This window comes from Poromitra crassiceps, assembly GCF_964638095.1.
Source record: "Poromitra crassiceps genome assembly, chromosome: 1".
NCBI classification, from domain to species: Eukaryota; Metazoa; Chordata; class Actinopteri; order Beryciformes; family Melamphaidae; genus Poromitra; species Poromitra crassiceps.
In genome coordinates, this window is record NC_139623.1 from 79,472,355 (window position 1) to 79,500,175 (window position 27,821).

Sequence of the window (27,821 nt, forward strand, 5' to 3'; positions counted from 1 at the left end):
TGTCTGCGTCTGCCAGTGTGCCATCACAATAAGAGTAGGCATAATAATGTGTTAATTCCAGTACAGCAGAGGCTTTCGGATGTTCGGATGAAAAAATCAAAATATTGTGCATTCCTACATTACATAGTTATATATCTACATAATCTGTGTGACAATGCAGGGAGCCTATCCAGTGACTGGCTGTAGACACAGAGGAGAAAATATCTTGCGATTTAAAACTGTATTTTATTTTTGCAGTTTGTTGCACGCTGTGATTTTTACGTTACAACAGAATTGGCCTGTGTAGCAACAATTCAAAAAGCACACTCCACGAACACAAGATATTTGATGGTAACAACAACCCCCGACTCATTGCAGAACTAAACTACAAGTGCACTTTTGTCTCCTCTGAGAACCACGAAAGAACTGGGAACAGCTTTGGTCAGTCGTCGTCGTCATCTTATTTGGAATGTTATGACAGTTTCTTCCATTTTCCACTCTAAAAAAAATATTCAGACCGTATCCAAGGAGCTGCCAACGGCGTCTGTTGATTTTCCCGGCACTTACACCACTTACTAAACTCACAGGTCTCAAATATTTGCCAATTCTTTTAGACTTAAGAAGGCCATGCTCATTCTATTACAATATATTCAGTAGGGCTGTGGCGATTCACTTATCTCCCGATTCAATACTATCACGATTCTTGGGTGCCGATTCGATTTATATTGCGATTCTTAAGTATTGCGATTCTACGATTATTGCGATTCGATATTACGATTTATTGCGATTTTTGTTTATTTTTTTCTTTTCTTTTTTCAGTTTGTTTTCTTTTTTACACTAGATTAGAACATGGGAAAAGTTGAATCATACACTAGAGACTGTATATTATATATCATGAGTAGGGCTGGGCGATATAGTTAAAAACAGGGGCGGACTGGGATCATAATTCAGGCCGGGCATTAGATACCAAGCAGGCCAGGCCGATATGGGCCAACGCGCGTGAAATTTGGGCCGTTTGAAGCCAGATTTGGGCCGTTTGAAGTCCAATTTTACAATGAGATGCACCCACTTTAACCCTGAAGTGTAATTATTACTTCAGACTAACTAATAAAGTAATAAAACCACTAGTAAACCAGTAGGCGGCGCCTGGCCTGCTGTTCAGTGAGTGGCCTGACTGCAAGCACCCAAAAAAAAAAAAAAAAATTTTATTTGCGATTATCGATTCTGGAATAAAAGATCGATCCAAAAAATCGTGACATTAAAAATCGCGATACTTAGGTGAATCGATTTTTCCCCCCACCCCTAATATTCAGTAACTTGCCTCATTTGCACGCTCACTTTCGACTTATTTTTTCCATGAAGCACCCTTTGGGCCTTCGTCTAACTGAGTGATGTTTAAACTCTCGGCAAAGTTTGCTACAATATTTACTTACATGTATTATCACCTTTACAAGTCAGGGAAACTTTGCTGTGAGGCACAATTATATATGCAGTGAGCTTCACTATTTGGACAGAAACACAGGGCCTCTATCTTCCGACAGGCACTAGCCCCTAATAGCGCTTGCGCACCTGTTTGCGCGTGCCTTAAGGCAGGGAAGATAGCAGTCCGCCTTGCGCCGTCCGCCAGGTGTTATGCCGAGTTTTGCACCCCAGCGCCGGCAGCATCCCCACCTCACGGGAGCATATTGTAATGATTTATACAGAAATGTAACTGTTTAAAAGTGATATAATTGTCTGGTAGACGTGACCTCCCCGATTTCAAAGTTAAAACAGCCCCGAAATATGTTGAGGATGCAATTCTCGGCCGGGACGCGGAAACGTTCACGCCACGAGTCGCAGATGCAAATTAGAGCCGTGCCAAAATCATCTGCGCCCCAAAATGCCTGCGCAACCGGGATTTGGGCGGTCTTAACTACCAGAATTATTCACAGGCGTGGCCAGGCAATGCTGGGCATTACGTCAATCAAAACCAATCAGATTCCCGTCTCGCGATCGCTGTTTGCGCGAGGCATGCAATATGCTGTAATTCTCTCCATGCGTAATAGAGTGAGAGTGTACTCACTCGTGCGAGGACAGAGAGAGCTTATTGACAGATCGTCTGTGGTGCCAACGGCCCTCCGGGTTATAAAGGTAAATAGCCTATGTCCATTGTCCAACAAGTTTTCTCAATTCATTTCCCTCTTTGCGATGTGATAAAAGTTTCTCAGTGAGTTATAGTTGATTGCCTCACTGAATTATCTGCTAATACCCAAATTTTAGCAGCATAATTTGATGTCTTGGCATGGCAAGGCTGTGCGTAATGACATATCCAAAAGGAATTCCACTTTCCGCTGCGCTGCACGGAGATTACGGCTGCGCTCCCAGCGCAGCGAGGTATTTGCACGTAAAAGGTCCTTTTCAAAGCTCTTAGCACAAAGTAATTGCGCGCTGCTGACGATATTTTAGCACTGAAACGCCTGCTTTGGCATGGGGCAGCCAATGCCCAGTACAATTATCACAGGCATGCGCTTGTGTCGGGCCCCCAATTTGCATTGCACACGGCTTTAAACGAGCGCAAACGCTAAATTAGGGCTTTTGGGGAGATGGGGCCCACAATGTTTTAACTCCATACTTTCAGAAGCATCAGTATGCAGAATTTTTGATGACTAGTTTGACTGTAAATGAAAAGGTAACACCATATTAAAAAAGACATTTGGGGAGATAGTTGAGATATGTTCTTCCAATATGGAGGAAAATACACGTAAAGCTTGCCGATCTGTACTACTTTTCTCTAGGTCAATGTAGGGGTCCAAATTAGAGATATCTTTTTCTATTTATTGGTATGACCTGAAAGCAAAACAATGACATGTTATATCATATACACCAACTTGAATAAATACAACAAGTGTCTACAGAGGTTTTCAAAGTGGGAGGCGGGCTTCTCCAGGGGGGCTCCAAGCAGTTTCAGGGAAGGCTCAGTGAATGGAAGTGACAAAAGATTACATTATTATCAAAAGGAGATCACACAGAATAGCCTAAATGTGTGTGATTTGGTTAAAAGAGATACAGCAGATTCAGAAACAAATTGCCTGCAACAAAACAAATGCCTGCAGACATTCAGACAATTTTCATGCATTTGGTATAGTCTCTAAAGTATGTCAAACAGCAATATCAGGCTATCTTGGCTCAATTGTTGAGTGTCTATATGGGATCAAATAACATAATCATGATCCCATAGGTATCCAACTATTGAGCGGAGGGGGGAGGGGCTTTTTCCAAGCTTCGTCTGGGGGGAGGCCCACAGTCTCGGACTTTGAAAACCACTTGTCTAATAGACTAAAATAAAAACACCAGCTATGGTCTTGATAAGAAAAGACATATGGCACGTTTAAAGGCAGGAAATGATAACAAATAAGAGTTTTAAGGCTTGTGTGGGATTATGGACATAAAAATGCAATGCCATTGTTTTCCCCTTGGAAGAGGATCCTGTTCTGCACTCTGCGCCCCGGCCAGGAAGCTCACTACTTTCTTCCTGCACCGGGTCTCAGAAGCTGGTGCAACAAAAAACAAATCATCAGCCATGTTTACCGTTTTATCAGACAACTGTAACACCTCCCAATGACTACGTTCATTTACATGGACTGCAATTTTCCAATATTAACCCAATTAAGACAATACTCTTAATAAGACACTGCCATAATGTAAACAGCATTTTCTCTGATTACCTTGCAATATCAAAAAAATCGAATTAAGACGTGGAGTATTCTGATGTTAGTCTCATGATTGAAGTGCATTGTAGACAGGTCAACACCTTAATCACACTGATGACCTATCAGAGTTTTCACATCATTGTGCAGTCAAACTGCTTGACGACACATGATCTAGCTTCTAGTGGTGTTGAAAACTTGTTTACAGAAGAAAAGATGACTGCCACCGGTAAAGAAGTCCCAACATTTAGTCCCTAACACGATAAGGACATGACAGAAAGGCTTTTCAGGTTAAATTCAGAAGGGATATCATGTGGGTGTCTTCAGTTATTCATCAGAATATGCTCTATAGCATGTAAACAGGAATATGAATGAAATATTCTATAAGAAACTCATGTAAACACCTTAATAAAAATATTGTCTTATTTAGATTAAGGTCAACCGTCAGATTATTGCAGTCAATGTAAAGCAAAGCCAAAGTGGCTGGTACAGAACATTGACCTGCCAGATGCAAAATGTCTCAGCGTTTTGCTGCTGGTGGATATTAGCCACCCTTCACTACTGTAAGAGCCATTCATGTCACTGTCTGTTTCTAGTTTTAGCCTACTTTAGGTTTTCCACTGGGTGGCAGTGTGGACAGGTGAGCTGGTGAAGTCTATATTGCACAGGTGTCACAGGTTTGCAATCATGCTTGGGTGATGGGGAGATCACACAGGTTTTTACCGCTCATCAGGATCATTGCAATAGATTCAAGTTACTGTATTCTTAATTGTTAACAGAATAGTTGCCTGTAAACATAATTAAATGGGAACCTCTCACCCAAACTGTAAACACCGCCTGGACATCAATGTTTTGAAGCGCGTCAAAAACACCTCTCCTACACCCAGCTGAGTGACTAAATGTTGGACCCAGGATAGTCACTACAACTACATCTCACCCCGGAGGCACCAAACAGACTTGCACATGGTTGTGTAAACTGTACAGGTTTGTTCCCGCTGCGAGCAACGTGATCAAGTCAGTCAAGTCCTTCAATTTCCTACAACTACGCTACCAAGGAAACTACAGATGTGTGAATGGTAGGTTTTGCCGGACATTTGGTATAATCAAATATCTCTTTCCTGTGATATCGAATATGGTGCCCAGATTTAAACAAAAAGTGTATTGTGATATTTTCATATATAACAATAATTTGCCAGGACAGTATCACCATATTTTTTAAATTGAAATAACCCAAGCCTTGTGGATGGTCAATAATTCGGCTGAGAAAAGTTGGCCAAGGCTGAACTTAATACTTTGTTACATTACCGATCTGAGTTTATTTGATGTTGAGTCAGCCATTCAGTTTCCCACTTCTCTACAACTTTTATTTCAAAGACTACAGGAACAAACCTCTCAAAAACTATGCTTGGAGTTGCATTCATCTTTGGGGTTGAGGGTAAGCGTTGGAGTAATATAAGTTTAGTTTGTTTTTTCAATTAATGCTAGGTAGCTGTGTTAACTCATCAAAGGCAAGACCAAAACAGCCACAAATACACAATTTGCCTGTTGAAAACTTTGTAGCCACACCAAACCACTACATATATGCAGTCAGAGCTTCTCGCGCCGCACACGAATAGAGTGACCTGTCAACCAAGTTGCTAGCAGTGTGAACGCAAAAGACCCTCATATGACTGAACTGAAACAGGTTAAGCACAAAAGGAGGTACAATTTGGTACCTCTCTTTCTGGGTTTCACCAAACCCTCCATGAAATCCATAGAGGTGGCACTAAGCAGAACTACAACATCATAGCCCTTCATCTGTGTAAACTTTTTTTACATGACATTATTCATCTCTAATAGGAGTGATAGACCCACCCAAATCCTAGATCTCAGTCACAAACAAGACAGTCCAGTACATATATCCTGCAACGCATCCTTACCGCAACAATAAATTAGCAGTCTGAATATTATGAACCTTCTGTACTGTAAAATGTGGAGCTTGTAAGCCTGCTGCCTCAGAGTCCAAGCAAGGCATTCATGATGAACAGAACAAATGTCCAAGAAGAAAGAGGACTTGATAAATAGAGTGTACAAAAGGAACCAGGGAGACGTCACACGGCCTGCAGGCCTCTCTCGTGGCCGTCCAGTTGAATCTTGATCCTGTGCAGTTCCTCGATCTCCTGGTGGTGGCGCTCCGTCTTGTGGCGCACTAGAGTTCGATAGAAGTGGATGGTGAACACCACGAAGATCACCCCCACCGGCACCATGATGATGGTGGAGGCCAGCGCTGCCTGCCAGCCGCTGTGCTGCGGCGGCGGGGAGGTGGTCGCTGGACGCTTCGCCGCCGTGGTGCCGCTGCAGTTCATGGAGGCCAACGCCAGCTCTGCAGCCGCTAGGGCTACCTGGTTAGTTCATTGCACATAAGAAAAAAACAATTCATAATAATTAGATGAATAAGAAGAAACAGAATACATGCACAGTACATAGAGATTGAGAAGTGAAAAGTTGATTCAGATTTTTCGCCCATTTTCTCCTTGTACTTGTCCCGGTCGTTGCTTCATCCCCTCTGCTGATCTGGGGAGAGTTGTAGACTAGCACCATGCTTCCTGCGATACATGTGCAGTCACCATCCACTTCTTTACACCTGACAGTGAGAGGCGTTTCACCGGCAGGACGTAACGCATGGGAGGATCACCCCCCCAGTTCCCCTCCCCCCACCGAACAGACGCCCTGACTGACTTGAGGAGGCACTAGTGCAGCGACCAGGACACATACCCTTCAGCTTCCCACCTGCAGACATGGCCAATTGTGTCTGTGGACACCCAAACAAGGTAACGTAGGTAACGGGGGGCTCGAACCTGTAGGCAGGGAATTTACTCGGACGCCCGAAAAAACTAAGAAATGTGCAGGAGGAGCCAAAACAACAACAACAACCCCATAAGGTCGGGTGGCCCTCCTAATGAAAAATATTAAACACAAAAAACAAACACAAAAACAAAGTAAGTGATACAAACAAATACATGACACAGCTAACGTAAAAAACAATTACGGTACTAAGGTGTTAAAAAATATGAATGGTGAATATAAAAAGGCAGGGAGTGATTATGATGCATTGCTTAATTGGACTAAAAAGAAATTAATGGTTTGCTTCTCGAATGAATTTAGGCTGGTGCAGTTTCTAATGTGACATGGTAACCTGTTGCAACCATCAACATATAAAAGATGGACGCCGCCTCTGGTGCCGCTCAGTGAAGCCGCTGCATGTTAGATCGCCGCACTGGCGGCTGTATCCAGTATAGGTCACAAGGCCCGCCTCCCCATGTTAGTGGATGGGGAAATGGACAAACGAAACAATCAAAGTACACGTTAGATAATTTTTCCCCCAAAGGTGGTTTGTATCATTTTAGATAGCTCTTATCACGCTAATGCCTGTGCAAGTGGTATTTCTTTCCTCATCAGTTTGTTTTGAATGAGTTATTAGACGATATAAAAAGGGATGATTGACAGCTGTGGCAGCCAGTCTCAAGCCATCATTGGCTGGACATGGGCTCAGACGGCTCAGCCTGTCTGAGTACGCGTTGTAGACCTAGGTTACATACACCAGACACTGCTGATAACACTGATCTGTTATCTACCAGACTGTATAGCGCTATATAGATGGACCGCAATAAAAAGGACATTGTTTTGAGAAAGGTGCGCGAGGAAGTAACGTTGGTTGGGGACTGAAGTAGTAAGTTCAGAAAATATGTGTTTTATTAGTTACTCCGACTACGTTATTGCTTATTTTAATACATCAATGGTTTTAACGGACGCGAACTAGCATTAGCCGCTTGTGTTAGCCGGCTTTTAGCTTGCATTTTTTAATGTCGGCATAACATTACTAACAATCTAACAACCGATAACGATAACGATAGCTGGAATAACAGACACATATTTTCAGAACTTACCAGGTTGTCCAACTGCCTGCGTATGCCAGGAAATGTGTTTTATAACATTACAACTCCCGGGTATCAAATTAGGCTGTATAAAATTAGGCCTATACAATACCAGCCATTAGCTAATAGCTAACGGGTTAGCCTGTCGCAAACAGACACTGGAGGTTTTATTTGTGGTAAAGCACGAGGAGAGTATTTATATGGATATCTCTGGGAAGTGCTTTGACTATGGGGATGTTCGCAAGCTCCTCTCCTCGTAGCTGTTGTATAAGGATACAGAAGAGACAGGTAGATGGATAACGTTAGTTAGAAAAACGACCCGACTGAGAGACAGCAGCACTGGGCTGCCCAGTTAGTAAATGCAAGGTACAACGTAGCCAAAGCTTCAGTTAGATTTCATCTGTTAAACCAACATTTGTTCCAAAATGAATTAAATCATAACGTTAATCAAATGCTACGGAAACATTAATCAGCAGAGCTGCAAAGATCAGTTCATCGGATAATAATTTCCACCTGCATGACGGTTTGTTGCCCAGAGCACCCCGGCGTCTGGCTGCTAGGAGCAATCTCCGACAACAAAATTCAGATTTCCGTACAGGCGTCATTTTGATAAACTGACCTCATAGTGGGAATCTACATGGTTACTTTTGGCGAGACAAAAATTATTATAACTTAACACATTCACTGCCAGCCGTTTTTCAAAACTGTAGTTAGCTTCTGCCAGAGGGTTTTTTTGAGGATTCTGGCTCATCTTTCAAGAGCCGAGGATTCGTTTCTGTTAGGATTTTGTGAACACACAATATCTCAAAAGAACTAATAGAATGTGTGCTTTCTCTGTCTAAAAGAGTTAGTTTGTAGAGTTAGTAGTTATGTAAGCATTAGCAGTTGAATACAGCATGGTTTCAGCGTCTGTAAATTTATTCTGAGATAAACGGCTTTTTGTGAAATTCGATAGAACAGTCACTTTAACCATTCATTTTTGGCATCAGTAAGACGTCAGACATCTAAACAATAGTTTTGAACAGTAATTTCCTCCATAACAGCAGGAAACACCCCTTTCCTTCAAACTCCTCCCTCCGTGTGTGTTCTTCTTGGCTGCAGCGAGCGTGTCACAAGCTCGTTGCTGCTGCTGCTGTAACCTCGCGTCACCAGCTCACTGCTTTGCTGCTGCTGTGCCTGTCTGCCTGTCTGCCTGGCGGCCGCTGGGCAAGTCTGGATGGATGGGCTCGCTCGTTTCTTGGGGTTCTGAGAGCTTTGATGAAGCTTTTGCGATTCTGGTCTTATTTATGCTGCGTGTTTCAAAGTGTGTTCCACCCGTAATCTATTATGCAAATTTGCAAAACCCCACCGCCAGCTCCCAAGCGCGAAAGCGTTTTCGCCAATCCATTTTCATGAGAATGGCTTCCTGACACTGCTTTTTGCTTGCCTTCCTCTAGAATGGAGAGCACTGTCGCCACTTAGTGGGTCGGTGGAATGGGTTGTACACGTTCGGTCGCTCCAATATTTTTATAGGAGACGTGGGGGGCATTGATCCACGTAGCACCGTCAATTTTTTTTTTTTTTTTTTGACGTCTCAACTCGTCATTGGCAGTGAACCGTTGGAATTTTTTTGACGAGTCAACTCGCCATTGGCAGTGAACGTGTTAAAGTGCCATATTTACAGAGCTAGAGAGGATTGACTACACAACGCACTGTGCGCAAATCTATAAACAGCAGCTCCACATAAGAAAGTTTAGAGGGGATTGGGGGGGGGGCTCAGACTGAGGTTTCAACCCAAGAGAGCTACTGCACAAACGCTGGTTCTCTGATCTGAGAAGATTTTGGCTCCAATACACCATACAGGGAGGAGATAGGGATGCTCTCTCCATTATTTATCTCAATGGTTGCAACAAAGAGGTCCCCTGAATCCAATAGAAAATTGGTAAAAAGTCCGGATGGAGGTTATTGGCTGGCCTTGTATTGTAATGATCAGGGGTGTAGTGGTAAACACAGAGGTGGGTAAACTATCGAGTATGTTACCCACCTTGTTTTCGCTCATTGATTTATACAGTTGATCTGAAATTAGGTGAGTACACTATCTGCCTCATTTCAAAGAGGTGGGTAAACTCTCTTTACTTGCATTTACTCTCCACTATGCCCCTGGTAATGATGGATTTGGGAAGTGAACCGAAAAACATTTTGAAAACACACCTGGTTGGCCCCTCCTGCGTCTACGGGCAGGAATTTGATCCAGCACAGGAGCACCACCTCGGCCAGGAACAGCAGGATGCCCAGGGCGGTGGAGAAGCCCCAGGCAAGCTCGATGTAGTGGTGCATGCGCTCGTGGGGCGACTCGCTGACCGAGTTGAGGTTGTGGATGTTGCTAACCGCCTCCACGTTGGGCAGGATGCAGGTGCTGATCAGCAGGGCGAACAGGTGCACGGCCACCAGCACTGTGGTGCACACGCTGAAGGCGATGAGGAGCATGCGGGGGTAGTTGTACTGCATCTCCAGTTGCACCTCCACCATAGCTACCTATGGAAGAGACCAACATCAGGAGTTACAGCAGGTTCACTACATCATCTCAGCATCTCAGAAGCAGCGCTTCACGGAAGCTCTTAGCAGGAGCCTTGTCATTCACACCAGAAACACTCGGTTTTGTCCACGCCTCGCTCTGTTTTGCCCGGCGCTGCCCTGCTCCCGCTCACAACTTGCATTGACTTTATGCCTGGCTGCTTGAGTGCAGTGCGCTGGACGCTTGAAAAATAGACCAGCAGCTGAAACTATCGCTGCAGCATGCATGCAGCGTCGCTTCAGCGTGGTGTGGCATGCAACTGGTGTGAACGGTCTCGCCTGTTAACAAGGACCCTGAAATGAAACTGGACCCTGAAATGAAACTGCCTCCGTGCTGCAGCGTTGCTTCAGCGTAGGATTGGTGTATGGTGTGTTCAGCCCGTTAGACTGTACATACTTACTGCGCTAGTAAGCTATAGTAGTTTGACTGGATGAGACGAGCAGGGGGCATTTTGAAAATGATTCATGTGCTGGCCCAGCGTGGCTGGGATTGGCATCCATGACATCTTCTAAAACTCCCTTTTAAAAGTATGTGTGTCTGTGCTTGGTTTGACAACGTCATATCACCTGATCATGTTCCGTAACATTATTATCTTCTCTTTAACTCATTCTCTGCCAGGGTCATTTCGGTCTGTGTGCTCCCAGTGCCAGGATTTTGAGCATATTTCCTGATCTTCCAGGACCCACAGAATATTCTGTGCTAGGAATAAAATTACACAACATATCTCACAATAAAGCAGAGACTCTCTTCTTACCCCTTGTAAAAAACTGAAACTCTCCCATGTTTCCTTGTTTAGTTACAAGCAGTGGAAGTTAGCTTGTTTTCACTAAAAATGCCCTCCTTCGGAAGGGAAATATGAGAAAAATAGTGAATGACACCGTTTCAAGCAGAACTCTCTTTCGAGCCTTTTATTTTTTGCCTCAGTGACACATCAGACATATACAGTATTTGTTTTCCCAAAAAAATAAAAAAAAGTTTTTACTGACTTTTACTTCCTGGAACTTATTTACCAGATAGTCCAAGACTGGACGGACCAAATGATCTCGATCTCTCTCTCTCTCTCTCTCTCTCTCTCTCTCTCTCTGCTCGCCATTGTTAAAAGTACGTCCGAGTACGTCTTTGGCAGAGAATGAGTTAATATCACAATCCAAATCATATCCATAACTACCCTTATGGAGCACAGACCAAAGTTTTAGAGAGAGTCATGAGAGGCATAGGGTTAGAAATATCAGCGCTGTTCGCCAGCCAGGATCACAGGCTATTTTTGGCAGTCTGAGAGTGAGGGAGGGATTTCCCCTGCTTCCTACATGGATAATGTCTCTCTTCCAATTTCTCAGGAGCAGCAAAACTTTGGTTTGAAAACACCGACAAGATCATGCCAAAATAAAATAAAAATAAAATAAATAAAAATAAAAATAAAAATAAAAATAAAAATAAAAATAAAAATAAAATAAAATAAAATAAAAATAAAATATAAATTAATATTTCACCGGGAAAACTGGCTGCAGGAAAATTGCAAAATGAAATTTTTATTTCGGTAATTACAATGCTTCATTCTGGCAAGCTGTTTGTATCTGCAGGTTTCAGAAAGCCAAATTTAAGACTTCTGAAGAATTGGATTTAACACCAATTTAACAACATTTAACATCTGGTAGGCTCAAAGCTTTCCCAACTTGGTTTAGAATTCACCTATCATGAAGTCCCGCACCGAACGCAGACGAGCAAATCACAGCGCGTGCAGCTCCACAATACACTCGGACAACCTGAGCCTAGAGCTCCATAGAGAACCATAGAGAAGCAGAAGAAATCGGGATTCTCCTCTGGTTTTATGGTGTTTCATACAGTTATAAGTTGAAAAAAATTGTCAAACGATGTGCATGGGGGTGAATGCAACATTACGAGGTATTCTGGGAGGCCAGGCAATGGATAATAAGAAACTAGTAAACGTAGATCCACTCACATCCACAATGCTACTGTTTTGGACGTTAAATCTGCAATCGTGGTGACAGCAAGATGCGTCTTCTCCCTTATTTGCCTTCCATGCACCACTCTTCAATTCGGCATATATATATACCACGGAGAGGTTACTCGAAGTGAATAAAATGCCAATTCTGGATGTGAGTCACCTGTTATCCCCACTGGTTATCCCGCTGTCTTCCTCCGTTAAAAGATTTGCTAAAGCCGTTTGCATGCACTTAGGATAGGATAGGATAGACTTTTATTGTCCCGAAGGAAATTTGTCTTGGACATACACCTTATGGCTGCTGTTTGGCAGGCAACACGTACATACAGACAATACATACAGCACATACAACAGGACAATTGCAGTTAGCAAAATTGCACACTGCCCAAAAAGTACAATCCAATGCATAAAAGAGATTAAAAGATATATTTGCTAAAAACAGAATTGCACATTGCCCAGATTGCACAACACTATAGCCTTCTGTATTTAGTAAAATAGGTAAAAACGAATAAAATCTAAAATAGCAGTAAAAACAGTACACAGGTTAAAAACGCCTTCAGCTACCGTTTAGGGCTTTGATGGACAGGGGGACAAAAGAGTTCTTAAAACGATTTAACCTGCATTTGGGGACCCTGTAGCGCCTGCCAGAGGGGAGGAGCTGGTACTCGTGGTGGAGCACATGGGTAGGATCAGAGCAGATTTTTTGAGCCTGTTGGATGATTGTTTTTTCAAAGACAGCCTGGAGTGAGGGGTGCTGTCTGACACCCATGATTTTCATGGCCCTCTGTGTCAGCTGAGTGATTTGGGCTTTCAGCTGCACACTGAGGTTGCCGAACCAGGCTGAAATGCCATACCGCAGGATGCTCTCTATTATGGCATGGTAGAAGAGCAGCAGCACCTTCTGGCTCACGCCAAACACCCTCAGCCTGCGAAGGAAGTGCAGCCGCTGTTGGACCCTGCTGCATACATTCTCCACCTGAATGCTCCAAGTCAGTTTATTGTCAATGTGTATGCCCAGGTATCTGTAGGAGTCAACCTGGGCTATGTTCTGGCCATGAATGACCACTGCTGAGTGGTCTCCAATGGATTTGGGGTCAAATACCATCTCCTCAGTTTTTTTGGTGTTCAGAATGAGGAAGTGTCTGCCACACCACTGGACAAAGTTCTGGATCTCCTGTTGGTAGTCCAGTGCGTCTGATGTGTCAGACATGAGGCCCAGGATGGCGGTGTCGTCCGAGAACTTAATCATGTGGTTGTTGGCAGTGCTGCATTTGCATTCATTGGTGTACAGGGTGAACAGGACTGAGGAGCTAACGCTCCCCTGGGGGGCGCCAGTGTTGATGGTGACCAGCTCAGACAGGGTCCTGTTCACTTTGACCTGCTGGGTGCGGTTCGTCAGGAATGAATAGTACCACTTTATGATGGACGGGTGTACATTCATCTGCTGTAGTTTTTTCAGGAGAACATGGGGCTGCAAGGTGTTGAAGGCTGCACTAAAATCAACAAACAGCAGTCTGGCATAGGCTCTAGGGTCCTCAAGATGTTTGGTCACCAAGTGCACTATAGTGTTGGTTGCATCATCAGTGCCTCTCTGATGCTTGTAGGCAAATTGGTAGGGATCCAGCTGTGGGCCTACATCTAGCTGTAGTTTGCTCACCATGAGCTTCTCCATGCACTTCATTACAATAGAGGTTAGCGCAATAGGCCTAAAGTCATTATTCTCCTGTGGATAGCGCTTCTTAGGGACAGGTGTAATAATGGCCCTTTTCCACTGTGTTGGTACAGTGTGGGACTGCAGGGACCTCTGGAAAATGGGGCACCAGGCGGGTGTCAATTCATCTGCACATGTTTTTAGTAGAAAGGCAGATATACCATCTGGGCCTGTGGCCTTATTATTGTGCTTGCTGACAAGCAAGGCACAATCTTGAAATCCCACATACTTAATATTCTTATTATTCCATCCACCAAAAAGTTTGTCGCGTAATAACTCCCTCAATTTTTGCGCCACATAGACATGCCAGACCTCAAAATGACCGGCTCATTGAGGACATGTATGCTATGACTTTGCTAAGGGTTTGTGAAAGCGGTTTGGCCGCAATTCGCCATTAAGCGCCATTTTTTTCCCCATTGACTTGCATGGGGTTTGGAAAAATCTTGCAAAATCTTGCAGTAAATTAGGTGTAATTCAGAAACCATAACAGCTAGAGCTACGGCACTTGGTAGGGAGGTGCACTGAGGGGTCTTTTACTATCCCCGAAAGAATTGCATCAATTGACCAGATGGTGGCGCTATAACAGCCCTCCTTACCTTTTGGTCCATAACTTTTGAACCGTAGGGTTTATCATCAAAATTATTTTTTCCCTGGATTCCTTGGGTCCTCCCGCATCTACTCAACTAGGCCACGCCCATTTGCGTCTGACTAGATTTCCCGCCATTTTGCATTTTGTCCAAAACCGTTTTTTTGCCATTTCTCCTTGAAATTTTGTCCAATCTTCACCAAACCAACGCACACATCATGTGGGGACTGTCCTGCACAACACTGATTTGGAAGTTTTTGAAAAAAACGCACTGTTGCGATATAATCCACTTCCAACTTTCTGTGGGTGGGGCCTATTTCACAAAGATCGTCCGATGCTAACCAAACTTGGTACAGGTGTGGAGGGATGTACTCTGAGCCTATAGGAGAAGTATTTTGTAATTTAGCCTTTAGGGGGCGCTATAGCAGCATTCAGTGCCTGTCCCTTCTCAATTGTTTTATTTTGAAGGGCGGCAGGAAGTGCGGATTCATTCTCATTATGGCCAGCCTTCCTTCTTGTATGACACTTGTCGCACGCACGCTATTATACAGACAACAGACACACCTATGCTTGTATCTCAGTGGGTATATCACTCATGGTCTCACTCTCATTTGCATACTGTATGTTTTCAGCAGCTCCAACTCTTCTCTGTTAAAAACCAAATGCTAAAAGTGTACTGGAAACAGGAATCCGGTGAGATTTGACCAGATAAATAGAGCTTAAGAACAACTCTGAGCAGCAGTGTTGCATCTTGGGTAGAGAGAATGATGTAGACAAAAAAAGTATGAAATAACTTACTACAGTCATTCCTCCATCTGTAAAAGTATGACATCACTTACTACAGTCATTCCTCTCCCTCCCTGGTGCAAGTGGGAGCCCCAGGAGAGGGCAAATCAGAGTGAATCAGAGTTCCTTGGATTTTCTAGGTCACTTGTCGCCAACCAATAAAAAAATTCACAGGGCCGACCAGAGCCCGCCCCCTCACAGCCCTGACAGCTGCCTGCAGGAAACCTGTTGTGTTCATGTATGGCATGGGAGGCCTGTCTGTTCTGTTAGCTGCTGTGTTACTATAGCATGGAAACATGTCCAGAAAACAATGAACGGAACCCATGGGTAAGTGTCACCACTTTGTGGTTGTTCATTTTATACAGCCAGCTGGGTTTGAAAACATAATGGAAGAGATAGCCTAGTGTGAATAGCCTAGTGTGAATGGAGGCTGTTAGCCACAACAACTGTGCCTTATAGGCTAACCTCAGCCAGCCAAAACAAACACCTTGTCCCCCTGGCGTTAGGACACACTGTTCATCAATGTTTGGGACTAGTTGCAACAAGCTAATTGAGCTAATGCTAGCGTTAGGCCAGCGTTTCTCAACTGTTGGGTAGCGTCGCGGGGCCGTTTTGATTGGGTCGCGGACATTTACAGTACAGTACTTTTTTTTTTTTTTTTTTTTTTTTTTTTTTTTTTTTTTTTTCAGATTATTGAAACTGGATTAGCCTGACCAGTTTCACTTGTTTAACAAGCTGAAGCATATGCTCTGCCTGTAATTGAAGAGAAGTCTGCCTTTTCATTTCATATTTAATTTTAGTTCAATTCAGATGATTGAAACTGGATTAGCATGGCCCCAGTTTAATTAAAAGTTATGACCAGTTTAACTAAAAAGCATATAGCCTGCCTGTGATTCAAGAAAAGTCTGCCTTTTATTTCATATTTCATACAGTTCAAATAAGACTTTCTGACCATGACCAGTTTGACTTGTTTAAATTTAAAAACATATAGGCCTGTAATTCAAGTCTGCCTTATTTCAATTGGTTTTTAGCCGTAGTTGCACTTCTGTTGCACTTTTTTGTTCATTTGACAGTGCATGAAGGCATTGTGTATTAAATAAATGCGCTATTTTTTGTGCAATAAATTTGAGTGGTTTAAAAAAAAATCTGAAATTTGGGTGGCGACTTCATGACAAGGAAAATAGTGGGTCCTGAGGCTACACCAGTTGAGAACCACTGCGTTAGGCGTTAGTTAGCATGCTACCCAAGCAGCTTCTCTGGCTGACTGGACACATGACAACCGATCAGCAACTCTGTAACAAAACTAAAAGGGTAACATTACTTTGGTGACCACGGACTATTATCAGTACATTTGACTTCTTACACTAACATAATGGAACATAGCCTACATTAGTTACTGGCTGATTAGATGCAGCCATTGATAGCTTTTCACTTGTGTGTTTGCAGCTCTGGTAAGCCTGCTAGTTTTGTAAACAGTTGTTGTCGCAACCATAAACATGAATGACACTACAAGGAATACTACTTCTCTGGAGGTTATCATGTCCTATTTTCCTTGAGACAGTTGGAGACATTTAACCTGACGCTGCCAGATGGACGGTATAGCTCCACATAGGTTTCACTAAACCAGTCGATCTGGGTTTGAAGTCACCAGACCCGCTGACGGAGGCGGGCACTTTGTCCAAGCTACTTGGCAGGTGATTGGATGACCCATCTGTCTATCACCGCTGGTGGGTGTTAACTTCAACCAATCAGATCGCGGAAGGTGCCTGTGGATGATCTCCGTGGTATTCATTGATTGAGTCCTCGCGGTCGTAAAGTCACCTTCGAAGCATTTAGTTAGATTATAACGAACTAGTTGTGTGGCTTAGCCTTCCCAAATGTTGAGGGTCGTTTTTTAGAATTTAATACATAGAATTGGGAACGTTACATTCAATTTCATTCACGGCCTGTCACTTCCGCGGCGGCAGCCATGTTGACGAGTGAAAAGAACTACAAAGACCATGTACCCACTACTTGCCCAGACGAGCCAGAGCCCGCCTACGGCCGCCGCTGATTGGTCGAGCCGGCATGGCTCGACCAATCATCTTAACTGCCTGTGCAGGTCCAGACCGTCACGGAGAACCAAATGCAATGTGAGTTCACGTGACGGGCGGTTTACCAGGCTAGGAGTCATTTACAATACATGGTAATTATTGATGCTGTAGTTTGCAGGTAATGTAGTTTTAGATTGCAGAGATTGGGCTAGCCTTTTGTGTCTCTCTAGTAGGCTACAACCAGTCTGACTTCCCCACCTACCAAGTACTTCTACTCCAAAGTCCTTTTACTCACATAGGCACCCCCATAACTACTTAGTCCCCCTAGGTCCATGGGCAGGGACTTTGGAAGCCAGGCGGTGCATGGCGAGGACAGCAAGCACAATTACATTTTCGTTAGGAAATGTAGACCATCTAGTTGACATTGATTTGCCTAAGGACTTTGTTAACAGATTCCGGGTCAATATCTAGCCTGTCAGCATTATCAGTGTGGATCTCATTAAGCACCATGTCACATTCAGCAGAGAAGTCATTGTTGTCAAATCGCTTGTAAAAGACATTTACCGTAGTTCATTTGCTTTAGCCAGCTCATCCACAACATGCAAAGTTGTTTTTGTTGGTTTCATGTTGGTGGCTGTTTTCATCAAGTCCCATAGTTTTCTGGAGTTCATGGTCTGGAGGTTTCTCTCCATTTCCTCTTTATGTTGTCCCTTTGCTTCTTTGAGCATCTGGTTTAACTCCTTCTGTGCAGTTCTAAGTTGTAGTTGGTAATTTGTTTTAAATGCCTGCTTTTTCCTGCTAATACAGGCCCTCACCTCCCTGGTGATGTAGGGTTTGTTGTTGGGGTAAACTTTTACTGCCCGTTTTGGAATCACATTGTCAACACAGAATTGGATGTAGTCTGTGGTAACTTCTGTGGCTTTGTCCAAGTTCATCTCTCCGGACAGGGTATGCCAATCAGTGCATAGAAAGCAGCCCTTTAGTGCTTCTATGCTATCATCAGTCCATGCATTTATCGATTTTACCAGAGGTTTGCTGCTCTTGAGGGCTGTTTTGTATGTGGGGATCAGGTGGACAGTATTATGGTCGGAATTAGACAGGGGTGGTTTAGCTATAGCTGTGTAGGCATGCTTTACATTGCCATAGCACTTGTCTAGGGTCTTATTCTTCCTGGTGTCGCATTTAATATACTGCTCAAAGCCTGGCAATGCAATACTTAAGTTGCAGTGATTCAGATCTCCCAATATAAAAATCGAGGCATTTGGGGTGCGTTGAAGCTGCTCATGAACACAGTCAGCCACCTGTGTTGCAGCCCTTGAGGCATTACCATCGGGGGGTACATAGACAGAGCAGATAATAATGTTACCAAACTCTCTTGGTAGATAGAACGGCCTGAGACTCACACACAGCACTTCTAGGTTGGGGTTGCATATTTTCTCGCGGACTGTGTATTGTCTGCACCACTTGTCGTTCACATACAGACAGAGCCCGCCCCCTCTGCTTTTCCCTGACAGCTCGCTTCTGTCGGAGCGAATGTGTGAGAATCCATCTATCTCAATGATACCGTCGGGGATTTCCGGGTGTAGCCAAGTCTCAGTAACAAGCATTACGCAGGATTCACGGTATTCAAAGCATCCTTTAGTTAGCAGGCGAAGCTCGTCCATTTTATTCCTGATCGATCTTGCGTTACTCAGGATCATGGATGGCAGGGGCGCATTTCTTTTTATCGATAGCTTTAAATGTTGTACAGGGAGTTCCCCAAGCCCCGGCAGCCGGCTATTTCTCCGCCTACTCGCCTCTGGCCTACCGGTTACTTTATATACTGTAAAAAAAAAAAAAAAAAAAAAAAAAAATTTTACAGTGCACCTGAACGCAACATACAAGATACCCGCTGAATAAGTGTCCAAATGTGTGTCATTCTCGCCAATACTCCACTTATGTTATAACATTTCAGTCTGGAATATGGAATATCTTTCAATAATCTTTATGACTAAAAGGCTAAAAGTAATCTCATGTGTAAGAAATGACATTTTGGCTAGTGGAAATTCTAATTGGCTGGTAACTTCTAGCAGCCATATTGGCAGGTGGTCAAAAAAGTTAATTTCAAGCCCTGCAGGGAGAGCAAGTGGTGACATAGGAGTGAGTGAGAAAAGGATAAAATATTGGTGTTTAAGACTGAATAATGACATCACAACTGTTAATTTAAAATGAGTTATTCCTCTAAACCTGACTTCAAATGCCCAACATTTTTCCGTGCCGGCGCCGTGTGGCCCCCAACCCTCAGCAAAATCTGTCTCTCTGGTAGCGAGGACATTTTTTTGTGGTCCTCTCTATCATCAAAGTTCCTGGGTTACGGCATGACAATATTTGTTCGGCCCCCAGCAACAATCTGGGTTTCTCATGTGGCCCCCCATGAAAAATAATTGCCCACCCCTGATCTAGCCTCTTAAATTGGTTCTCAAAGTGAACCAAAGTCATGCATTTTAGTTTAAAATGTACACATTTTTCTTACAGGGGGCATGGCCCCCCGAACCCCCCAAGAGGGTCCAAGCAAGGTCTACCCACCACAATCTCTCCAAATCCTGTGGGAAACATAGTTATTAGTATTTTCTTTGTTCTTAAAAATATACATTGCCTGTTTGTGTTTTGCAATATGGATATTGTTTTATTTATAATTAAATTGAGCATTGGGCCTTTATAAGAATGTTTATTTGTATTACCGTAAATTCCGGACTATAAGCCGCGGCTTTTTTCCCGTTTTTTGGCCCCTGCGGCTTATATAACGGTGCGTCTTATCTATGGATTTTTTCAGAAAAAAAAAAAAAAATCTCTCTTTTTTAGCACTCTTTCTAACTATAAATCCACTTCTGTTTTAATTTCCTCTCTTGCCCTCTTTTCACCACACCGCGGACACTGTGTGCACTGTAAAAATAAACAACGGTGGTGTTGTGTTATGTTGTTTTGTTGAAATGTTGTAATACGGTAAATGGGAGCTTCCTCAAACAGCCATCTCTTCCCGACAATCCCCTCTGTGCGTGACCACTTACATATGGTAATTACGGTAAGCAAACGGCCACTCGGGCAACAACTCCCTCCCCCGACTACCAGGAGAAAATCACAAACTTCGGCGAATTCACACAAAGGAAGATCAAGGAATATTCACAACAAGACGAGCAGTAGAAGCAACACTCTCACTTACCATGGGGAAGGTACGCAGAAATTCACACGAGGCAGCTTTCAAGTTGAAAGCAGTCAATCTCGCATTAAAAGAGAGCAGCCGCCGATCAAACAGAGCAGCCGCGCGTAACCTGGGCAAAAGGGACTGTCCGTCCGGGGGAGAACTACTGAACAACTCCCTCCCGACTATCAGGAGAAAATCACAAACTTCGGCGAATTCACACAAAGGAAGATCACGGAATATTATAGGAGTGTGAAAACATCCACAATTACCAACGGGTTCCAAAACGCTGGACTGCTGCGGGATGAAGAGGATGACGCCACGGGGACTGCCCCCTAGTCCGATACCTCACGAGTCCGATACCTCACGAGTCCGACACCTCATGGTTTTGGGTTAGGGTCTGGGGGAGGTTAGGTTTAGGCGTGGGGGTGGGAGAGGTTAGGTTTTGGGTTAGGGTCTGGGGGATGTTAGGTTTAGGCGTGGGGGTGGGAGAGGTTAGGTTTTGGGTTAGGGTCTGGGGGAAGTTAGCCTCTTTTTTCGGACTCGTGAGGTGTCGGACTCGTGAGGTATCGGACTCGTGCCATGGCACCTGAAGGAGAGAGGAGAGTGGTTGACGAAGCCACCCTGAACCTGTTCGTTTCCGACACTGAAGATGAGGACTTTGGTGGTTTCAGTACGCAGGAAGAAGAGGAAGACGAGGATTAGTGACTTGACTTCTCTGGTTACAGGTTTGCTGCACATATACGGTAGCCTATTGTTGTGTGATTTTGTCTGGGGATTAGTGACCTGACTTTTGTTTTGTTTTGTTGAAATGTTAATAAATGGGAGCTTCCCCAAACAGCGATCTCTTTCCCGACATTCCTCTCTGTGCACGAACCCTTTCATATGGTAATTAAACATCAAAACACCCGCGGCTTATAGTCCGGTGCGGCTTATAGAAGAAAAAAATAGTCAATTTTGGTCCCGCGGCTTATACACCGGTGCGTCTTATAGTCCGGAATTTACGGTATTTCAATTGTCACACTCATGGATACATATTTGAGGTTTGTTTATTAATTGGGAAAAGGACCACTGGAACAAACGCCGCGAACATGATCCGGCTACCTTTTCAATCTGACTGGCTACTCAAAAGTTTGGGGAACTCTCTGGTTGTACATCGCCCTCCATGGCATAGTGAAGTACTTTCTGATGGCTTCTAGACGATATCAGGCCTCAAAAATCTGTGCGGGTTTCTACGTTTGTTTGATAAATGAGGGCCATTAAGTCAAACTGGTTTTATCAAATTGTGTTAACTCTGCTCTGTATTAATCTGAGGCATGCATTACATTTAGAAATGCAAGACTTTTTCAGAGTTAAAGGTAGGGGTGCTCCGATCACGTTTTTTGCCACCGATCACCGATTGCTGGTCGCCTATGGGAAATATCTGCCCAAGCGATCATCGACCGATCACCGATTACCGATATATAAACTCCTCAAAAAAAGTTCGGAAACGTTATTTCGGTCGATTATTTCTCACCTTTACAACGGGGTACAACTTGTAAGGATCGTGAATTCATGGAATGAGCAACACAGCTAAACGTGCGGGTAGCGCCCAAATTGTTTGGCCAAAATCTCCGGCAATATTCTTCTGTTGGTATTCACTCTTGTTTGGAGTTGCTTGGTGGATTGGATGATTGCACTCTCCCACAGTAATAAGGAAAAAACAACACATATTGGCCATTTTTACACTTTATTCATTTGACACTGTCAGGGACCTCAGTAGCGTGTGGAACATCCATACGCAGCCACAACAGCTTGGCAGGTGCCAGTCACACACCTGCCAGCAGTTGAAGCTCAAAACAAGAGTGAATACCAATAGAAGAATATTGCAGGAGATTTTGGCAAAAAAAATTGGGGCGCTACCCACATGTTTAGCTGTGTTGCTCATTCCACGAATGCACGATCCTTACCAGTTGTACCTCGTTGTGAAGGTGACTAATCAGGCTTTCCAACGATATAAAATACAATACCAATTGGTATTATTAAAGGGGAGAAATAATCGACCAAATTAACGTTTCCGAACTTTTTTTGAGGAGTTTATATATATATTTTTAAGCAGCTATAGCAGTCTATTATAGAACAGTTTCCATTTGACATATAGGCCTACATTTCATGCATCAAATTGAAAGTGCAGCACATTTTCTTTTTTCCTACATCAATATTTTATATTGTGTAGGCTAAAGGAAACTGCCAACATGATTATTTGTGTGTGAGATAATTGGAGCACAAGACTGTGTTGAACTAAATGGCTAGTAGTTCAGTCCAGTTCCCTCAGTTCAGTTTATAAAGGAACAAAAATATTCCACTTCGGGATTTCCATGTTACCAGTTCAATGCAGTTCAGTTCACTCAACAAAAATACTCCATTCCGGGATTTCCCTGTTACACAAGAAAAATAACTTGGAACAAGGAAACTATTTTCTCGATTTATAAGCTAAAGCGGCTAAAGCGAACCGGAGCTATTAACGTTACGAGGATACACGCAAATATGGATCAAACACGGACTTAACAGCATGCAAATGCCTCGGTAGGCGGGAGGACTGGAGGTAACTTCTCTCTGCTGAGTCTGCTCTAATCACCAGCTGATTTGTGTGATTCAAAGATGCAAGGGGTGTGTTGACAGTCTGGTGTGGTGTGTGGAGGTGAGTACACTGACGAAAGCAAAGCGTGTGCTTTGCAACACAATGATATAAATGTTAGAGCACAATATGAAAGTTAAACGATAGACATTGAAGACATGAAAAAGGGCTGCCTCATGTTTCTCACGTGCAGCATGATCGGCTATGCAATCGGCGACAATAAAGTAATATCTGCAATCAGCCGATCGCATATTTGAGGTCAAAATCGGCCGATACAGATTGCGTGCCGATCGATCGGAGCACCTCTAGTTAAAGGGATAGTTTGGATTATTTGAGGTGGGGTTGGATGAGGTAAGGTTCTTAACTTCTTATCATAAGTGCTTACGGAAGTTCTACCGTTGAGAAGATGTAGCACCAAATGAAAGGGCTGTTTGGCAGCAAGGTAAAGCGCTGAAAATGTTAATATAGCATACATTTTTTAGGTGGCTAAATATGTTTTGCTGCTGGCCCCTCTAGTCTGCTTTGCTTCTGTGCCGTGGCTGCTCTCTGCTTCTCCAAACTGGGAGCACGCTGACAAATACACGACTATCCATAAGTACCTCATATAACCCCCACATCACGGTCAAATAATCCGAACTATCCCTTTAAGGACCCCTGTGGAGCTTGCCACGTGGGCGAAGGACAACTCACCATTGCAAAGCCAGAGAGGAGAGCCGAGGTCCTGCTGGAAGCCTTCAGCTTGGCCCGGCTAAGGTACAGCTTCCTCCAGGACAGGGCCTGCACCGAGTGGTGATTGGAGCTAACCAGCTCCAGGTAGCTCCGGCGCACCCAGTCTCTGTAGTCCATCCCCCCATCGTCTGGCACCCGCTCCGAGCGCCCTGGGGTCGGGGAACCCATGGGCACGTTCAGCTCACTGCTCATGGCAACTAGTTGGGAGGTAGGGGAGGGTTAGGTTAGGAAATTCATTGTTGATCACCAATACTGGTAACATCACTGGATACCAAAATTTAGACTTTGGTACCTCAATTTCAAGACCAAAACAATACAGCAGAATAGATACACTAGATGCTGCTCTCTCCATAGTGTGTCAATCTTAAAAGCCTTATTCAAAGAGTTGTACTTGGACAATCCAAGCAATTCAGCTATATTCACAAGAGAGACCCCCCCCCCCCTTCACTACCCGCTAGCATAACTGCTGTTGACTGTCAGTCAGAGAGTGCAAAATTGAAGGATGGCTTTATTCTAATTATTATAATAGCTCAGAAAGAAACAATCTGGACTGGAGCACACGGTCAAAGTTAAGGCAATTTAATAAGTGCAAGGAGACTAACGTTTCGACACACAAAGTGTCTTCTTCAGAGCCAAAAAAGCTAGTCTGCTTGCACTTATTAAATTGCCTTAACTTTGACCGTGTGCTCCAGATTGTTTCTTTCTCATGTATTCACTCAGTCCCCTTTTCTGAGAAGCACCAGTTGGGCGCAGTTTGTCAGCTGAAGCGCGGATCTCCCTCTGTTCTATTATAATAGCTCCTTGCACCTAAATTACTAAAGGAAAAACATCTTATCTAATCACACTATTTACTGCCAAGTGAATGCATGTTTTCATTGAGGTGCAGACATGATTTTTTTTAATCTATCTGGTTTGCACATGCCATAGTAAATCAGGAGGTGAGTCTTTATTTATAATATTGCAAAACTGAGGATTAAAACTTACCTACAGTGCAAAGTCTGCAAACTCTTACTCTCCTGGTCTCTCCTAGGAACTGAAATTTCAAAAGGTAGGAGTCGACTACTACGCCTACCAAACATGAAGCAATGTGCTACCTGTCTTAAACAAATCATTCTTAATCCACCAAGTTTGTCGCCACCATTATGCAAGATGATTTGCCACTGTCACTGTTCAATATCCGCTCACATCTGCTGGGCTGGCTGCCTTTTTTTCTCCCACTCACTGGTATATTCTGCAGTTACATGATTATGACTAGTATTAAGTACTTTTTTATCGGATGATCTGCTTAATTAAGACAAAGGTTACACACAAAAGTTAGTTACACAGAAAATTTAGAAAAATGGTGGCTGGTAAAAATCAGTTACACACTGATCAACTGCACCAGCTTGCCCTATATTGTTGTTATTAATGTGAGGTTTGACATTCTGTTTCTGGGTTTCACCACATCCTCTATGAAAATACAGAGAGATGGTAATATTATCCTTCACAGTCCATTACATAAATCCTGTAACACATCAGCAAGTTTAAAATCTAGGTCTAAAATCAACATTGAGAGAGGTATCGGCTGCACCATCTTTCTTTTACAGAGAGACTGAAGATAGACTACACAATTCTAGCAGTTTTAGTACTTGATTTTGTGATGTGTGCCTATGGCAGTAGCCAAAAAATGGGGGGGGGGGCATGAGCAAGCAAGTGATACATATATATACACACACACATATCTATATATATATTTGTGTTTATGCATTTGCAAGAACCTGGGTGGTGTACTTGACAGGTCAGAAACCAACCAGCTGTCATGGTAGGAAGCTAGCGTCTTTTGTGTCCATAAAGAAGACGTTGGAATAATAATACAGTAATATAACAATTGGAATTGGAATTGGAATCCACCCCCCAAGACAACCCCTCCACATCTCCGGACAACCCATAACCACCGCAGTCACTTACAAATTCCTGGGCACCCACATCAGCAACAGACTCAAATGAGACAATAACACCGGTCACATAATATTTCACCTCCGGCAGCTCAAATGCAATCTGCTCCTCCAGTTCTATACAGCCATCCTTGAAAGCATCCTCACCTCATCCATAACCGTCTGGTACGGCAATCTGGACAGTCACTCACGCAACAAACTCCAACGAATAATAAAAAAAAGGTTCAAAAATCATAGGTACCCCACTCCCATCACTAGACACTCTCTACCATAAACAGACAAACACAAGAGCACAAAAAATAGTTTCTGACCCATCTCACCCAGCCAATCACCTGTTCCAACTGTTGCCCTCTGGACGGCGCTACAAATCCATTTCCACCAAAACAACCCGATTCAAAAACAGTTTTTTCGCCACTGCCATCAGGTTTCTGAACTCCACTCACCTCTGAAATCTCACTGTATACCTCTCCAGCAATGTATGTTGAATGTTCTGTATTTATGTTGCCATATGTCTGTCTATGTACTGTAATGTCTATTGCTGACACAATATTCATGTGCTATAACAATTGCTGTACCGAAAGCAAATTCTGCCGACTTTGTTGTGCAGTCCTTAATAAATGAATCTGAATCTGAAATGTATATTTTTCCTTCATTAAAAAAGCATGGTAAATACTATTTAAATACACACACACACGCACACACACACACACACACATTTATAAAAAGAACAAGTATCAAAATCAAAAATTGGAGTCAGGGAGCTGATACGGACTGACTTATTACAGGATGTTGCACTGACTGATCAACTAAATTCTGTATGTTATTGGATCTGCAGGTTGGAGTACAGTGCTATTGCATGGTGCACGCACGCTGACAGACATGCGCAGTGCGCACTTGTCGTGCAAGAAGAGGCGTGCTGCTTTTGAGCAGTACATAAACGCCCGGAACAGTACAGTCAATCGAGGCTATGCTGAGTGCATCTTTTGATAAGCCCCAAGTCAGAAGAACACCCGGTAACGTTACCGAGATGTTAGCTGACCTTAACAGATAGCTAGCCTACCACCGCGCGTCACTTAACGCTACATGACACCCCGGAAGAGAAATTTGACATCATGTCAAACATTTATTTGTCGTTTTAATGCTCATGCAAACGCCCCATACAAACAGAAATAAACGCGCAACCTCCCCCAGGAGTCAAGCCATGATCGACACCATAACGTTAGCTAGGTTAGTATTAGCTAACTAACACGGTTTCTAATCAAGCTTGCTCGCTAACGTTACCTACTAATGTTGTCTTACCTGACAGCAAAATCGCCGTTGGGAGTATGCACACAACTTCTCCGAACGTCTTCAAGGAAAACTGTACAAGCCAACACAAGCCCTGCAACACTGACTAGTCTGCTCGACTCGAAGTGCTTTTGTTTTTTGTTCAGCAACTTCCGCCTTTAACGTTACGCTGCAGTCTGCTGCTGTCATTTGCCTCCGTTCTAGTCCAGCCAGTCCCCCTTTAGCAGGGTCTAGAAAGATATGTCAGTCTGTCGGTGTAGCTCGGATCGGTAGAAGGGCTGATTCTGCTGGGCTGATTTCCCACTGCGAGGAGAAGGGTCCAGCTCCAGCGGTGGCAGTACAGAACACGCCCCCTAAGTACTGAGCACGCCCACTATCGTCTAGTTTCTGACCTCGCGTCACCAGGCTCTTCTCGGCGAGAAAGAGCCTGGCTCCCGCCCACAATTAGTCTCTAGAACAGACGAGTTGGCTTCCGCAATTTTCAAATGCTTCCACCATACCGTCTGTACTTCGTGGGGGAGAATCATGCACCAACCGGAATGGGAAGTAGAAAGGCGGGTTTTCCGCTCATTAGTCCAATCAGAATCCAATATGCCGCATTTTTCGTGGACACACGTGTCGTGATTGGTCGGATTCCGTCGAACTTCTTTCCTGTCTGAAGTTTTTTTTCCCAACTTCCTTGTGCATGTTCTGGGGGTGTAACGTACAGTGGGTTGCACCAGCTGTGCGTAAGTTGAAACGTAAGCTAGTTTGAACGTAAAGTCTCACTAAGTCCGAGTTTACGCACTACTAAAAATATTTGGGTTGCACCAAGTGAAATAGTTACAACGTAGGCATAAGTTAGAACTTAAAATTTACACCTAC

At 43.7% G+C, this 27,821-nt stretch overlaps 1 protein-coding gene across 2 annotated transcripts; it reads right to left on the minus strand.

Annotated features, from left to right (window-relative positions):
* Window positions 1-1,276: 1,276 nt before the first annotated feature.
* On the minus strand, window positions 1,277-27,273 carry orai2 (ORAI calcium release-activated calcium modulator 2). Of its 2 annotated transcripts, XM_083643756.1 has the most exons (5): window positions 26,970-27,273; window positions 24,721-24,769; window positions 23,698-23,933; window positions 9,770-10,093; window positions 1,277-6,046 (listed from the first exon to the last, which is right to left on the minus strand). In XM_083643756.1, exons 3-5 carry the CDS (start codon window positions 23,926-23,928, stop codon window positions 5,756-5,758), a joined length of 846 nt encoding a protein of 281 aa, XP_083499882.1. In that variant the 5' UTR covers window positions 23,929-23,933; window positions 24,721-24,769; window positions 26,970-27,273; the 3' UTR covers window positions 1,277-5,755. The 2 variants fall into 2 exon arrangements, with proteins under 2 accessions (XP_083499882.1, XP_083499881.1); XM_083643755.1 differs by lacking the exon at window positions 24,721-24,769.
* Between the last annotated feature and the right edge of the window lie 548 nt (window positions 27,274-27,821).